This window comes from Ammospiza caudacuta, chromosome 11, assembly GCF_027887145.1.
Source record: "Ammospiza caudacuta isolate bAmmCau1 chromosome 11, bAmmCau1.pri, whole genome shotgun sequence".
In the NCBI taxonomy this organism is placed as follows: domain Eukaryota; kingdom Metazoa; phylum Chordata; class Aves; order Passeriformes; family Passerellidae; genus Ammospiza; species Ammospiza caudacuta.
Genome location: NC_080603.1, coordinates 4809411 through 4826946, shown reverse-complemented (window position 1 = coordinate 4826946; position 17536 = coordinate 4809411). Strand labels below are relative to the sequence as shown.

The 17536-nt window shown below is 40.4% G+C and overlaps 1 protein-coding gene across 1 annotated transcript in view; it reads left to right on the top strand.

The window, feature by feature from the left end:
• CAB39 (calcium binding protein 39) overlaps positions 1-17536 on the top strand; it is a 44412-nt gene that overhangs the window by 19637 nt on the left and 7239 nt on the right. Inside the window, exons 2-5 of the mRNA XM_058812640.1 lie at positions 3822-3978; positions 11331-11495; positions 15211-15329; positions 17250-17418. Coding sequence (XP_058668623.1) covers positions 3865-3978; positions 11331-11495; positions 15211-15329; positions 17250-17418 — 567 coding nt within the window. The 5' untranslated portion in view covers positions 3822-3864. The remainder of the gene's footprint in view (positions 1-3821; positions 3979-11330; positions 11496-15210; positions 15330-17249; positions 17419-17536) is intronic.

The following is a 17536-nucleotide window of genomic DNA, read 5'->3' as shown; positions in this document are numbered from 1 at the left end:
TTCCTCCTTCTTTCCTCCTTCTTTCCTCCTTCTTTCCTCCTTCTTTCCTCCTTCTTTCCTCCTTCTTTCCTCCTTCTTTCCTCCTTCTTTCCTCCTTCTTTCCTCCTTCTTTCCTCCTTCTTTCCTCCTTCTTTCCTCCTTCTTTCCTCCTTCTTTCCTCCTTCTTTCCTCCTTCTTTCCTCCTTCTTTCCTCCTTCTTTCCTCCTTCTTTCCTCCTTCTTTCCTCCTTCTTTCCTCCTTCTTTCCTCCTTCTTTCCTCCTTCTTTCCTCCTTCTTTCCTCCTTCTTTCCTCCCCCTTTTTCTGCTTTTTTTCCCCCTTTTTCCCCCTTCTTTTCTCCTTCTTTTCTCCTTCTTTTCTCCTTCTTTTCTCCTTCTTTTCTCCTTCTTTTCTCCTTCTTTTCTCCTTCTTTTCTCCTTCTTTTCTCCTTCTTTTCTCCTTCTTTTCTCCTTCTTTTCTCCTTCTTTTCTCCTTCTTTTCTCCTTCTTTTCTCCTTCTTTTCTCCTTCTTTTCTCCTTCTTTTCTCCTTCTTTTCCCCCTTTTTCTCCTTTTTTTCTGCTTTTTTTTCCCCCTTTCCCCCCCTTTCCCCCCCTTTCCCCCCCTTTCCCCCCCTTCCCCCCCCTTTCCCTTCCCTTTTTTTTCCCCCTTTTCCCCCCCCCTTTTCCCCCCCCCTTTTTCCCCCCCCTTTTTCCCCCCCCCCTTTTCCCCCCCCCTTTTCCCCCCCCCCCTTTTTTCCCCCCCCCTTTTTTCCCCCCCCCTTTCCCCCCCCTTTTTTTTTCCCCCCTTTTCCCCCCCCTTTTTCCCCCCTTTTTCCCCCCCTTTTTTCCTTTTTGTTTTCAGTTTTTTTTTTTTTTTCTTTTTTTCTTTTTTGCTGTTTTTCTGTTTTTCTTTGGCAGGATGTGGCCCACGTTTTTCAGTAACAGAATTTGGCTTCAGGGTTTGTGGGATCTTCCTTCTTGAGGCCCCAGATGATGTTCCCATCAGTACCATTGCATTCCTTCCTGTAATAAAACTGAAATGGCATAAACAGTGTATTTACTCCATTTTATATAATAAAAGAAATACCTTGAAGCAAAATGTCATCTTCAGTAATCAAGAATGTAGATTTTCCTTCTTAGTGGTGCTGGCAGTCATTCCTGATTTTTCTGAATTGCTTAGGAGAGGTTCATACAGGAACTTACCTGGATTGGGAGAAAATATTTAATAAGAATGTATGCTAGTGAGCTGTTATTGATTATTTTCTACTAGATATGCTGGTATATAGAGTGAAACTTGTTATGACTTGAGTATGCATGTATGTATATCTGATTTACACAGAACCTGGAAGGTTTTAGGAATAAATCAAAGCTTCAGACTATTGTTAATTTGAAGAAAAAACCAGGCACTGTCTAGAGGCAAATCAAGTTTTTCAAACCTAGACCTTTGGCACACATGAGGACAGTTGTTTAATATCAGTATTCTGTATTTCCATAGATTTTGTGTTATCCATGTAGTCTTTTAGACTTTGGGAGTAGCATAGTTCCGATCCAGAAACTGAGTGTGCAGGGCTGTTTTCTTTGGTTTGATTTACTTTATTTGTATATTGCTGTCATACCAGATTTTATGGTTCCATGTATTTTTGTTCTCTCAGCTGTTTTGATTCCTAGTGGATCTGCTTCTGTTTTAATGCCTAATCCAAGGAATTAAGACTGGCAATTTCTCTTTGTACTGGGAAATATTTTATATATTTGTACATATGTTGTCTGATTGTTAGTTGCACTTTTGATCATAGGTTTTTGGATGAGCCAGCCCTTCTCTGTTACATGGGTATAGCCATCATCCAGAATGAACAGGCAGAGTAGTTGTTAAATACTGTTACTATCAGTGCTGATATACAAACATGAAAGAATCCAGATTTGTTTTCAGGGCTCATCTTTATTTGGCAGAGTAGTAAACAAAGGGAGAAATAAAGAGAACATTTAAAATGTTGCTGTGATGCTTGAGGTGGGGAAATTGTGTTTATTTTCACACTTTCTCTTTCTAGGAACAAAAAAATCCTGTGTGAAAATACCACAATTTTCCTTAAATATTGTTTTAAATGCCATTGTATTTTTATTGTATTAAATAACAGTCAGTAGTGGTGCTTTTCTTAGCTGTAGGTTTCTGTTCTGCTAGATGTGATGAAGTTTGAGGCATAAAATTCTCTTGTCAAAACAAAGACCTGTGGGCACTTTTTGATCTCTTCTTATCTCCTGCTTTTGTAATTTCAGTGTTACAGACCCTTCTTTATGAAGATTGTGAAAGAGAGGTTACTACAATGACACACTCTAGAAAATAAATGCAACAGAAATCCTTATGATGTGTTAAAGAATGGAAATGGCTGGTGGAAGGTCTTGTTTCAGTCTTCCTGCTGATACTTCTATCTGGAAGCAATCTAATTAAAAACTACCTACTTTATGCTTTAAGTTATTTGTAGGTATGGAATTGTGAATGTATGATCTCTGTAACTGCTTACCTGAAATTTCTATTTATGGAAATTTATTTGGCTGAAGATCCAAGTTCTTTGGAACTTTAAAGTTTTGCCCATGGGCCAGCCAAATTTATTTGTTTAAATAACAGAAATAACTCAAGAATACCATTGTATTGGGATTTTCATCACTGATCAAAACTGTTGAGTAAGATGAGGAATAAAGTTTTGGAGTTCCTGGTGGGTGAGCTGGTATTTTAATCAGGGAGCAAAGTGCATTGTGTCAGATAAGATCCTTTAACATGTTCTGGTTACAGTTGGCTTGTTACTCACCACACAGACACTGCAGGGAGATGGAAATTCAATTTTCAGGGTAATCCCCCTTCTTTGGAATGACAGTGCAGGCTCTGCTCTGCCCTGCCAGCCTCAGCTGTCTTTTGTGTCTAGCAGAAGTAGCACTGTCAGCATTTTTAATGGAGGATTTCCTGTTCTCTTCTGGCTAGATGAGAGTTGTAGAAGTATACTCCATGTAATTCACTTGTAAGAAGGTTTTATTGTTGTTTAAATGTGGGTGCACTCATTCATTCCAGTTGTATTTTCCATTTTGTACACAGAAGAGAGTATGTATATGTGTGTGTGTGTGAAAGTAAATATGTGTCAATATACAGAAGAATAAATGTATTTGGATTCAAGAGCCAGATATTTTTAGGGAAGGAAACCTTCTCCTGTAAGGCATGTTTTATCTTTTTGAGAAAGCTACACAAGGTGTTGATTTTAATGTTTTCAAGTGCTTTGTGTATCCCTGCCAGGTGTCAAATTTTATTTCCCATAAAATGTGTGAGGTTGAGAGTGTATTTCAGGCTGCTGTCTGTAGCCCTGCCTGCTCATGTTTGTGGGTCCTGCACTAAGGTGCACACCTTGGGGTCTGCTTGGCATTTGCAAATTGATTATGGAGTGAATCTGGGTAAAAGCATGTACCTGGGCAGTCCCTGCAGGCCCTGGGACACCAGGAGCTGTGTGTCAAACACCTCATGGGAGAAGGCATTTGGCTTAACAGCACTAATTGGAATAATTGATCCTTGTAAGTCTTGCCCATATGGGGCACGTGTGCACTTTGTGGCTTTGGATATAATTCATGTACTCGTTAATTTGCTCCTGAAGCATAAGATGATTATCTTAATGTGAGTTCTTTGGTGTGTATCTTGTATTTCAAAAGAAATAGAAATATAAGAATTTAAGTTTGTCATGGCAAGCTCTGGTTCACCTGTCAGGGATCATTTGTTCCATGTATGAATACCTTTGCTGCTCTCTCTTTGCGTGTGTTATGCAGAGCTCAAGTTTCTATTTTTGATGTACTTTCTTTCTCCTCCTTTTCAGGTGAAGCAGGAGCCACAGAAGGAAGACCTTGTGGTTTGCAATCATGCCATTCCCCTTTGGCAAGTCCCACAAGTCTCCTGCAGACATAGTGAAAAACCTGAAGGAGAGCATGGCAGTTCTAGAAAAACAAGACATCTCTGACAAAAAGGCAGAAAAGGTACAGTTGTGATGTTCCACTTGCTAGATGTTCCAGTGGGGGAAAGGGGGAATTTACAGCTCTTGAAACTGAAACAATTAGGAAGTATTTGGGTGGTTTATACTGTGATAAAGGGTAATTTATGTACCTTTGAACAGGTGTGTGTGCTGTTGGCTGGTTGGCTTACGCCACTGGCAGCTGATAATGACATTTCAAACGATTTGGCACTGTAGGACATTGCATTCTTTTAATGAACAGCTCACAGCTGTACAGTGTTCTGCTCTTGTGACCACCACAGTGCCTTCACTGCTGCACGAGTAGTTCTGTCTCTGCTTGTCCATGCAAATCTTTACAGAGCAGAGCGTCTCTTACTGAAGCTGAAGAACTTTGTGTCTTCATGGATAGAGGATCTATTATGGCTTTCCTGCCTCTTCTTCAGCCCACAGTAAAATGTGAGAAGTTCTGTGCTGGTGCAGTTTCCTTTACATGGGTGTCTTGTACCTGTCCCCAGTCATTTCCTTCTCAACTGGCACTCTGGCTTTTACAGCTTTACAGGAGCTGACCTCACAGTTCAGCCTGAGTGCAGCTTCATCCCACCTGGTGAATTGTGTGGCTGAGGTTGAGATGAGCACCCTCCTTGGAGCCTCTCCCAGAATTATTTAACTATTGTGTGCCATTCTTGGCACCCCCTGAGTCCCATATTGGAGTTAGTCACAATCTTTTCATGTTCACCTATATTTTTAAGCAGAGTGTGGCCAGCTCTTCTACATTCAGTTTCACCTAGATTTGGCACTGTTACTTCTAAGGGTCTTGATTAAATTGCCATTTATTTCTGTTATTCTTAAATAATTAGCATCTTCTACCCCTTTGCCACCATGTGGTGTGTTCCAGGTGTCTTGCAGGGTACCACAGTAGTTTCCTCTGATGCTTTTTCTCTCCTATTGTAGAGAAAAATGTTACATTTTGTTCTGCAGGCTTGTGTGAAGGCTGGAAGGTTTTCATTTGCTGCTGCTCTTCTTTTGTCTCTAAAAGAGCCTTCTGTCAGGAGAGGAGGGTTAGGTGCATTCTGATGAGGCTTGGCACTGCCTCCTTTATCTTGGGCTCATTATTAGTTCCTGGAGATGTGGCCTGGTCTTAAAATCTGTGTTACTCTGTGTTCTCTTTCTGCTGGGACCCCTAATGGGGAACAGAGCAGCTCATCCCATGGTGTGTGTCCTGCAGCACGTGCCTGTGCTCCTGATGCTGCTGCTGGAGGTTGCTGTTACCTTTTCTTCTTGCTGGCCTTTGGTGCCACACCTCCATCTGTTTGAAAGCGCTCATTTCTGTGAGGCTGCTGCTCTGACAAGAAGTAATAAAGCCTGTGAAATTGTTTTTCCTGTGTCAGACAGAGGGTAACACGTTGTGCAGGAGAACAAAGGGCAGCCCACATTCCCTGGGTTAAGTGTGAGGAGGGTTAAATCCTGACACCCAGGGCAATGAGCCTGGGCACGGTGCTGCTGTTCCCATCATCCTTGCTGTTCACAAAGGAGCTGGTGATCCCCAGCACCCACACCACCAGTGTCCACATCTCCATGCAGAGGTTCATCAGGAAGTGTTTGTTCCTTGGCAAGCCAAGACTTCAGCAAGGTGACTCTGGTTGTGACTCTTTCTCCATCAAACCAGCAAAACTCAGGAGGTTTGCTGGTTTGAAGGAGAAAGTTCTGCAATGTGTTATGGACCAGGCATCAGATGTTTGAGGGCACAGCTCTGTGAGCAGACACCCTGAATTTGTGCCCTCTTCCTGTCCAGTCTGTAGAAATGACTGGGGTGAACTTGGAGTTAAAGGACAGTGGCCTTTATTAGAAAAGAACAAACATTTCTTTATGACCATATCTCAGTATTTAGGCATCTTTTTCATTATCCCTTTTATTATGATGATCCTTTCTGCCATGTAACTTTTTGGCCTCCTTTGGAGAAGAATTCTGTGCTGGTGGCAGGGTAGTAGAACAGAAATAGAAAAACTCATTCTACATGAAGCACAAAAATTGCTGCCTGGTACTAAAAGAGAAGAGGGATGCAAAAGTTGTTCTTGTTTTTATGACTTCATTTTTTTAGTGATGGGATATATATATAGAATACAGTGTGTCTCAGTAATTTTGTCATTGTAGCTGTTTGATCCAGGGTTGTGCTTTTGCAGCCTGTCACATATCATTGGTGCAATTTCAGTGCTGGGTCAGCATGCTAAATACTCAGTATTGGTTATAAAAATACCCATTTGGGTTAAAGGATTAACTTCTTTTCTTACACACTTTCATTTCTTATAATGCAGAGTTTGCTACTATGTGGAGAATGCTCTTTAACAATTTTGTTGCACAATTGGAAATACAGATTTGTAAGAAAATTAGACAAATAATTTTCCCTGGAAGTTGTAAGTGTAATTATGCTTGAACAAAATTCCTCATTTTTTTTCAGTGCTTAGGCTGAAATTTAAAACCATTTAATGTTTTTTGAGTGGAAGAAAAACATCAAAGGAGGTAATAAAGATGTTTAAATCTTGGACAGTGTGTGTTCCTGTCCATTCTTTGTAATCAAAATAGAAGATATTCTTCAAAGTAAAAGAGGTAAAACAACAGTAATGTCTTGTTCAATTATGAAACATTTTGCCCTGTAACACTGGAAAATTTGTTTTCTAATCAAAAATCTGAAATTCAAGTGTATCCTAGTTACATGTTAATCTAGCTTTTGAGCTTAGTGAAGACTGGAGAAAAATTAACCAGGTAGTTCTCCAGGCCATTTGAAATGTCTTTTAATCATGTGGTGCTCGTTTAGGAGCTGGGCTGTGGCTCACTTGTCCCACCTCCCTCTGTGCCACAGCTCTGGTGCTTGCTGCTCACTGCTGTGCTTAGCACAGAGCTCCTGGCTTGCTGTCTGTCAGTATTTGGGAAGGGGAATGAGATGTCAAGTGCTTTAGAACCGAAAAGTGTTCATCATTTATGCTCTTTGTTCTCCATTGCCTGTGCTCTCTCAGAAGGGGGCCTAAAGGGAAGGGAAGCCTCCTTTCCCATAAGCAGGACTTACCCTTGATCTACTCCATTAGTCTTTATTCACATCTCTTCCTCCTCTTTGGCTGATGGCAGCATTTTTCTCATACTCCACTTGCCTTGGTGTGTGGCACACATTTACTGTGCTGCAGGTAAATATTTACTCATGCAATCAGGTTGTTCTTCACTACCCTGTGACCTTGGCTTGCCCTGGCCCACAGATCCCTTTGTTGGAGCCTTGCTGTGATCTTCTGTGGTTGTTCTCTCTCCTGGATGTCACAGCTGTGTGGTGGCAGCACCATGAGCTGCTTGGCTCAGCTGTGCCAGGGTGATGCTGTGCCATGCTGCCAGAGGTCAGATTTCATTCAGGGAGTTCATGGTGTCATTCACAAAGCAGGAAAATCCTGGATTTGTTATGCATGTGTGTACAATTAATCTGTGCTTGAAAGAAGGCTAAAGGTTAAGTCATGTGCCTGGCCTCTAATGTGGGGCTGGGACTCAGGGGGTAAAGCTGAGCCTGCTTCTCTTCTAATTGAACTTTTCTGTACTGTCTCCAAGCTAAATGTTCACTGGAAAATCATACAATAATTTTTGGCCTTTAGATGTGCTACTGCACTGATGTAGTTACTAATACATTTATTGAAATAATGATTTTTAGTTGTGATAGATACTGCTTTCCACTCCTAAAATTATTCACCCAATACAGGTTCAAAGCTATATCTGGTTTATCTTTTTATGGATGTTTTCATTAATAGTGCAGTTTCTGTAACTGCATTATCCATGGGTAGGTAGAGAACCCCCAGGCACTGAGGTTCCATGGGTCTGGAGACTGCCAAGCTCTCTGGAAATATTTCAGGACTGGCCATGTGTTCTTTATCTTTTTCTGCTGTTCACAAAGCCCAAATAATCCAGCTGTACAACTCTGACTAGAGTCTTTGGGGTTTGCACTGCTTACCATTTCAGGAAATACTCAATTTAAGGGCATTTCACTGATCTTTCCAGAGACTGTAATAAACCATAGCTATAAAGACATGCAGCTATTCTGGTGTAACAGTCATATGTGTGACTTCATGGTGTCTGCTTTTATTTTTGAATAGTATCTTCCTGTCCTTCATAAACATAGAGAAGTAAATACTTTCTTTATTCTCCTTGCTTTACATTTCTCTTTTATAGTTTGGCTTGTCCTCAGATGGCACTCAGGAGGCCATCAGGGTGCTGGAGGCAGGGCCACCTCAGTCCTGCCAAGCATCACTCCAGCTTCATTTCTGGGAATCTTCTGGAAACTGAGGTTTTCTGGAAGTATTATATCAGTGACCAATGTCTGTCAATGCACTACACTTCATAAAATATAACGTCCTTGTAGTTCCTCTACTCTAAAATTCAACATCAAAAGGACGAGAAATAAACTCAGACAAACTTGTAGAACCTCCTTACTCTTGTACATTCCATGAACTCTCAGACATATTCCAAATACAAGATGTGCAGACCTATTTTTGCCATTTCAGATGCAGAATGGAATTTAGATAGTTACACTGAAAAATAGAATGCTACACGAAATATTGGTGTGAAGAGCCAAGTAAAAAACCACTAAAAACAAACAAAATCAAGAAACAGAAGAGAAGCTTGGCTAGCATTACTTGCAAGATTTTCTAAGATACTGAGATGTAAATTGCCTAATGCACTGATCTCTTTTAAGAGGGGAAAAAACCTCTAGACAGAAAGATCAAGATACACAATGAGGTTCCTCCAAAAACCGATACTCAAAAGTGGAACTGACAATCAGACAACATATCTACAAATATATAAAATATACCCAGTACAATATATGACCAGGGTTATTTTATATATACAGAATACTCACACTCTCTATATATTTTATAGAGAGTATAAGTATATATTCTATATATGTATATATAAAACAGTATATATTTTATATGTTAAAATTTTTATTTTTTAACTATTAACATCTGTATTTATATGCTCTCAATATTGATTAGGAACAACGTGAATTTTAGAGAAAAATTTCATGGCAAGTCATATTTGAAATTCATTGGTGCCAGAAAATCAATACCATCTGAGGAGAAGCCACACTATACAAGTGAAATGTAAAGCAAGGAAAAGAAAGAAAGAATTTATTTCTCTATGTTTATGAAGGTTAGGAAGATGCTAATCAGATATAGCTCTGAACCTGTACTGAGTGAATAATTTCAGTAGTGTAAAGCATACCTGCCAGGCTGAGCTGTGCTGCTTCTGAGGGATGTGGTTTGGCAGCCTTGAGCTTTAGGGTCTTTCCCAGCCTCAGTGACTCAGTGGTTTGTGTCTCTAAGTGCTGCTTCCCACTAAAGCTCTGTGCCATGCCAATTCCAGTGAAGCACGTGCAGGTGGTCCTGGCAGCAGTGAGGAGCACTGGAGTCCTCCTGTCTCTGCTGAAGGTCCCAAACTGCATGTTCATGTTGGGCTAGAGGCTTTTTGGTGTTATAAACACTCAGTGTTTGGACACACTGCATTATTTTCTGCCTGGTTTGCTAGCATTTCCATTGCTGGTGTCTGTCTTGGGCTGGTGCTGAGGGAGAGCCCTCAAGTGCAGTTGTTGACATTTGGGGTTGGGTTGTCCTATTCCTTGGGGTTTTGGTTGGACAAATTCTCCATTCTCCTTAATGACAGGCATGCCCTCGATACTGCCAGCTGAAATAGGAGTTCCTTGGGCTGCCTTTCTTCCTCTTTCATTTGCTTTCTACATTAGTGTGCAGGGACAGACTTTGCTTCCTCTTCCCTTGGTAGCCATCCATCAAAGATATCTCTTCATATCTTCATGTCTGACAGATGTTCCTGTTCTTCTACAAAAGAGCTGTTTCCTCTGACTTCCAGAGAACAATTGTGTGGTGTAATCCTGCTCCAGCGTGGGGAGCTGGTGTTCCCATTTCACCTCTTGAGGAGCTGCTGAGAATCAAAGTGCTCTTACTGAGCACCTGCTTCTTGCTGTCTGACCAGCAGTGCACAGAAAATCCCTTGGGATTTCAATTGAGGAGGAGACAACTGGGACTAGGAACTGAAGTAGCAGGGAGTGGAGAGTTGTGGAGGAGCTAAAAATGATACAGAGCCTCCTTAAAGGTCATGGAATCCTTGCTTGCATACCCAGCAAAGCTGGAATGGCTTTAGCTCAAATAGTGCATGGGTCATGCTGATCCTAAGCCTCTCTGGATAAAAAGCACAAATGAGAAATCTCTTTACACACTCTTTATAAGACTGGCAGTGTCCAGGAAGTGGTAATTTTTTCACTTTATTAATTTTCTGTAAGCTGTCAATCATGAATACTTTACATTCAAGTGTATGCATACTTTGTTGGCAGGTTCATCTAATTACTAAAAATCAGTGCACTTACAAACCATTCAGACTTTTTAGGCATGTGAAGAACCATTATAATTAAACTAGCTATTTATGATGATAATTTTCAGCATTTTGCCCCCAAGCTCAGTAAATAAATATATATTGAAAGGAGTAGTTCTTTTTTTGGTGCAATACAACTGTGTTTTAAGATTTAGAAGTGGGTATTTAGAAGTATTCTTGTTGATTTATATATATATTTTTAAGTTTTACTTGTGAGATAACTGTTTTTCCACTGCTAAATGCTGCTCCAGCTCATCCTGGCAGCTTAGGAATTCCTCACAAGTGACAGGTCAGACCTGTCTGGCTTCTGTAAAGTGGGCTCCAAGCAGGGAAGGGTTTTAGACCTTTGATTGTGTCCTTTTGAGTGTAACTCTTTCTGGGTCTGTTGGCCAAGTTGTTCTTGTGTGCTGAGATAACCTGAAAGGTAAAGTTGGTTCTCCTTGAGGTTTTGTTTGTTGGAAAACTTCACCCACAGTAACTGTAATGGGAACCTAGTATTTGACAAAACCTGTCAAAATCCACAGGAGGAATCAGTTTGGTGTCTCTGAGCAGTTCCCTAGGCACAGGCAGGAGGCTCCAGGTCACGTTTTCCAGTCTGATCCTACACAACTGTTTTACAGAATGGAAATTTTGTCAGGTCCTTTTCATCCTGTTGCTGTTCTTTAGGGGATTTTTGAATGGGAAGTTAAAAGGCAGTCACAAGGAAGAGATTTTTACCTTTGGTAACTAAATTGTGTATGTCTTGCCTCTGCTTTGTATTGTTTGGTTTTTTTGTTTTTTTTTAATACCAGTCTCATAACAGTCTTATGTGCAGAAAGAATATCTATTGTTTTTTTACCAGATTGTCATTTCCTGATTATTCCTCCCCCCCAATGGAAGTTTTCAGATGTTAAGAATAAAGGAGTGTGCAGTCAGAAAGACAAATGGCATTGTTCTCTAACTGTATTGTTTTCCCATTTTCTTTAGGCGACAGAGGAGGTCTCAAAAAACCTTGTTGCCATGAAAGAAATCTTGTATGGCACAAATGAGAAGGAACCCCAAACAGAAGCTGTGGCACAGCTTGCTCAGGAGCTGTACAACAGTGGTCTTCTTAGTACCCTAGTAGCTGACTTGCAGCTCATTGATTTTGAGGTAAGAAAGGAGGGTTTGACATTTTTTACATTCTGTATGTTAAAATAAACACATCTGAATTCCTACCACTTTAATGGTTTAGATGTTTCAGTCTTCAGCTTTTAGTTTGTGGTTATGACACATCCATTAGAAAGAGACTGACCAACTATGGAATGTAAAATCTGTGAATTTAGACATATAAACACAGATTTGAAGCAGATAAACCTCTAATGTGGTGGTACAGTTCTGTTAAAATCATGGAATAATTCTGAATTGTTGTTTACACAGAAGGGTTAATCTCTTAGTAGTAACCCTGTGGTGAACACAAACCATAGTACTGCAAGATGTGTCTCTATGTTCATCTTGCTACATCAAATTAGTAGGAAAAGTAATAGAATTATTGTAACATTTATAACAAGCTTAAGTAAATAATTTAAAGCTGTTAGTTTTATTAATAGTCCTTTATTTCTCTCTTTTTTAGAAACAAGTGATGCAACCTTTTTGGTTTCCTTGTCTTTTTTTCTGTTTATTAAAAAAAAACCTCAAGTTTTTGTTGATCAATTCAAAATAGCAATACTCATATTTAAAGGTATCTCTCCACAAGCCTCTGTGGCTTTTGTCACCACATCACATGGAATAATTTAGCACCATAGAGAAAAATCCTATTTAGGTATGAGATGTTGCAGTGCAATTGGATTTTTCTCTTTTCCCTGAGGTCTCACAAGAGGCGTGTGGTTGTCTAGGAAAGGAGCCAAATCCATGCATCTCACCCCAGAGCCTCAACCATAAAGATCATCCCACTTCAGATTGCTTAAAAATGGGATTGTTCATAAACAAGTAGCTCACAATGCAAACAGAACAGTTTAAAGTCCTATTGTAATTTGACATTCCAAAAACAATGGCTTTCTTCCCTGTTCTTACTTCTCTCCCCTGCACCCCACCCATAACTCCCTCTGATTTGTGTTTAATTATAATACAGTGGTATTTTTTCCCTACCCACACAAATGTTTATACCATACATAAAACATTCAGGTTGTTAAATAAGCAAGGAAACCTGGGAAAGCTGAGAGGGAATGCTGAACTGGGCTGGCCTTTAATTGCTGAAGAAAGAAAATCATGAAACATCATCTGGATTCTGCTGACCTCTAGATTGGTATCAGCCTGGTGTTTACTCAGCCCAGTTATTAGCAAAGGAAACCTTCATTATCTGCTGCTAATGAAGAATGAGAGCCATTTGCACAGGCTTGCTCTCATTAAGGAGAGCTGTGCTTTTCATTAAGGGGACATGGAAGGGTTGGGAGTTGTTTCCTGCCTGTTCTGCTGCTCTGTTTCAGGAGGATGTGATGGTTCCCCTCGGAGGCAGGAGGAGTCATTGATGCTTTCTAGGCTGGACCACATCTGCTTTTTATGGCTGGCAGCTGGCAGAGTGTCCAGCTATTGTTAGGACCTAGAATTCATGTCAACACACCTGTGCTCCAGATGTGCTCCAGCTTCCGAGCTGTTACAAAGCCAGCCAGATGTTGCCTTTGATATCCCACATGTCTGTGTGGGTTTACTGCATTTGAAGCAATTTTTCCATGACTGATGGAAATACAGATTCGATTTTCTGGTGGTTTTTAAACTTGAAGAGTGGGTTTGGAATTTTTTCTTTCTGGTTTCCCACCACAGCTGCACGTTATTCAGTGACAAACTAAACTCTTTTTCCCTTTCAGTCTCACTTCTGAAGAAGGTTTCCTTCTTGAGCAGCTTATTAATAGACAGGGACTGGTCATTGTGACTCTTTAACTGTCTCAGATGTACTATGGTGAGAACAACCCATAGAAAAGTAAGAAGTAAAAGCTAGAAAAATAACAAAATTGGATGTTTTAATGAAGAGAACTGTAACTGCAGCTCTTGCCTTGTGCCCAGGCCTGTTTAAAGTGTTGCCCTTCCCTGGAAGCTTGCTTTCCAGTAAAGCAGTCAACACAACCAATCCTAACACTTACCAGGTATCTCCTTGCTGGTTTGCACTGAGAGAGATGGTATCCCTGGTGAAACTGGGTTTCTTGTCCTGTTGTTTTGGGATTTTTTAAATGAAGAATTAAAAAAACCCACCCAAAACAAAACTGCCTTTTGCCTCGGGGAGCTGAATCCTTCTGCTGGGAAGACAATGCAAGCACAGTGTCCCTCTCACCTCTGGCTGTGGTGACTGTTGGCCTTGTTGGGCCATGAGGTCACTTGGCAAGGCACAAGAGAGTGACAGAACCTGGCTGTGGGGTTGCAGTGTGCACAGGCAGCTCAGGGATGGTGAGAAGGAAATGCTGTTCTTGCTGGGGACTGCAGGCACACGCTGCGAGCCGCAGCGCTGCTGAATGGGAGTTGATGATTATATTATGTGGAGTTTGAGTAAAGCAATTCCTGCAAACACTGCTCTACTCATGTCAGAACAAAGAGTTCTGGTGTTGCTTTGGGCTGCCTTTCAATGGAATTGTAATTGAGAAAACAAGGGTTTACAAACAATCTCTTATATCCTGAAAACAACACTCCAGCAAAACTGTCCGTGGTAATTTGCAAACATGCCATTTGTAAAGCTCCACTCCTCCTACGTTTTCATAAACATTTCATTTCTTTCCTGCAGTCTTTTTTGCACTGATTAGAAAACTGAAAGAATTTTAAATAATTGATGATGTTTTTAAAATTCTTGCTAGTTAAATAAGCCCTGCATTTTACTCAAAAGCTTCCTGGTGTTACTCAGGAGATTTACAGCACCGATAGAGCTTCTCAAGAAACATTAAATACATCTAGGTTTGGTGTAGAGCATTCAGGGAACCTGTAGGTGGAGTTGCTTAACAGGCCTTTATTTGCAGGTCCAAGCTTAGTGCAAGCTGGCCTGGTCTTTTTCTGGAATAGATCTGATAACATAATCCTGGAGGTGTCTTTGTGCAATCCAGAATAAACAGTTAACTGCAGAAACCTGGCTTTTAAATGGTGCATTTGAATGACAGTGGAAGCTGTTTATGTTTATAATCACCTTTTTGTTAGATGTCTGCCAGTTTGTCTCTTCAGCTGTGGTCCTACAGAAGAAATAAACAGGAGATGTGTATTTATTCAACAAAGAACATTTCCAGTTCCTTTTAAACTGTCTGGTGCTGTGCTTGTGAATTTTTGTGTGTATCATTTGTGCTGAATTCCAGCATCCTGGCCTTATTTATACTGCTTTTGTGCACTGAAAAATGTGAGACTTGCATTTTAGGTCAGTGGATGATTTCTGTGTATATTATTCATCCATTTCTTTATTCCACTTTCATAAGTTGCAGTTCTAAGCTGGATGTTGCAGTTGGAAATGCTCTGCACACTCTTAATGGTGGCATTGTGTGTCCCTAAACAAGGGGAGAGGATAATGGAATATTGAAGAAACACACTTCCAGGCAAGAGCACAGTTAAAAACTGTTCTGCTGTTAGCAAAATCAAATATCAAATAAGCCCAGGAGATTGATGCTCCATAGAAATACCTGCTGAGACATCAGCTCTGAATGTAAATTCCCCATGATCAGCCTGCAACGTGGTGTCATGTTTTGAGTGCTTTGGCATATTTGAAATGGGCATAAAGAAAGAGAATCTGGTCAAGATCAGAGTGTGGAGGCTGCCTGAACTGCAGAACCCCCCAGTACAGCTGCATGAGGTGATGATAATGTTTCATTGTTCACTTGCCTGTGGACTTCCATATTTTGTGTTTAACTGCTGATGTTTTTGACAGGGCAAGAAAGATGTTGCTCAAATTTTCAACAACATTCTCAGAAGACAAATTGGTACAAGAACTCCCACAGTTGAATACATCTGCACTCAACAGAATATCTTATTCATGCTATTAAAAGGGTAAGTGCACTGTGAACCATAAATATGCTTTTACATGGAGTAAGGGCTTTGTAAATGCACAGAGAAGCAGTGAGTTCTGACATGTTTGCTCTTCCTTGGCAATATGCTTCATTTTATTTTCTTTTTCCTTGGTTTTGGGGTCTGTAATTCCCCTAAGTAAAGGAAAAGTTAAGAAGTAGAACCCCAGCCATCTACTTCTGCATGAAAAAGAACTGAAAATTGAGAACTGTTAGAACTCTGAAATACTCTTACTGGGCTAGTAAGATATTTTCCTTTCAGTATACTATTTGAGCCTTTTTAAATTTAAACTACTGTTTAAGCCTTTTCTCTTGTGAACTTACTCGTCAACAGTTGAAGGCTGTTCTTTTTCCTTTTACCCACAATAATTTCCAGTTTGCTGGCCTGTCTTAGACTTCTTATTCATAGTGATTTGTATTGCTGTATTGACACAAACAGACCACCACAAACCTGACCAAAAAAGAATGATTTATGGTATATTGTGTCAGACAATTGTTTCTTCCTCTCTTCTTGTAATATCTGCAGTGCTGGATATTGGAGGGTCCTGCCATACTGAGTACTTGTAGAGCTGCAGCTCCCAAACATGAAAGCAGAAAATAATTGCTTGCATTTCTAGTAACATTAATTAAGAAAGTTCTGAAAATTGCGATTTCACTGTGTTATTTTGGGACAGACGAGCTCATCAAACATTAATAAATTTAAAAATACAGCTATTTATAAATCTGGCTGCAGCTTCTGGGTAAGCTTGCTGTAGTTGAGGAGTACTTATTCCACTTACTGGGATAACTCAAGGGTGTATGAAAGGGCCACTCATCTCAGTGGGATATGCCTGTTGCTAGCATTACTTGCCTGTAATGTCATTTAAATGTCAGAGGGACTAAAGAAAATATTAGTTGTGGCATAATGCAAGAGAAATTATTGATTCAGTGCATCTTCAAACTGATTTACAAAAGAAGGGAAAGCTTGAGGTGCAGAGAGACAAAACTGCTTTTTCAGCGTGTTCTCATTGGTAAGTGGTTGAATGGGGGCTGCACACATTGGTGCTCACTTTTAGTCTGTGTTGTCACACTTCAGAGAGCTTTATCCTCCCAGGGGTATTGAAACTCATATTGATGAGTCAGGATGTTTGAAATGGGCATTTAGCAGCTTACATGTTACATCTGATATCCAACTGAGACAAATTTATGTGAATTTAAACTGTGGCATGAATTGCAAAAAGCTCAGTAGATTTCAAATCTCCATGACAGGTTGAATGGAGAGTATTGCAGGATTTAATGCAAATTATTTCAATTTTTTTTTGGTAGGGTAATATAGTTAATGCTTAGTATGCACAATGATACTTTTCTCCTGAAATTGTGGAGAATTTCAATTAGCTCCCACTGGTTTAGGAGGGATCACTCTGGAGTATGAGGCAGGAAGGCATGAGAGAGGCTGTGATTGCTCCAGAAGCTGGAACCCCATGATGTGCTGAAAAATGGTTTAACGGAAGAGGAGATCTGAATTTATGTCCAGTATTGCTAACCCCTCATGCTCATATGGAAGGTTTTATGTAAATTGCTGTCATGTTTAAGCAAGCAGCTTTCAAGGCAGAACATTTGCTGCTTTTCCAGATGTCTGCAATCCCACAGTATGGAACAAGAGAGCAAAGAAAGTATTTTTATTCAGTCTTGTTTCCCCATTTGTGAAAATCCTTTTAATTGGCTGTAATTGTAACTGGTAGCTATTTCATCAGTGTTTAGTAGAAATATTTAAAAATAGAGTTTAATGCAGAAATAAGAACCTCTAATTTTGATGGGTTTATTTATTGATGGTATTGAAGGCTGTAATTAGCAGTGTGGTGCTGCAGTGCTAACTTGTGCAAGTTTATAAACTCACAAAGAATCTCTTGGCTTTTGTGAACAGGTACGAATCTCCAGAAATTGCTCTCAATTGTGGGATAATGCTCAGAGAATGCATCAGGCATGAGCCACTAGCCAAAATCATCTTGTGGTCAGAGCAGTTCTACGACTTCTTCCGATACGTGGAGATGTCCACGTTCGACATCGCGTCCGACGCCTTCGCCACCTTCAAGGTAATTCCTCAAACCTGGGAGCTGCAGCTTCTCTGCTTCTCTGCCCTGGGCACCCTCTGCTGTGGTGCTGCTCTTGGAAAACAAGCCTTGGCAGAGGAGAGGAGCCATGGGTGTGATG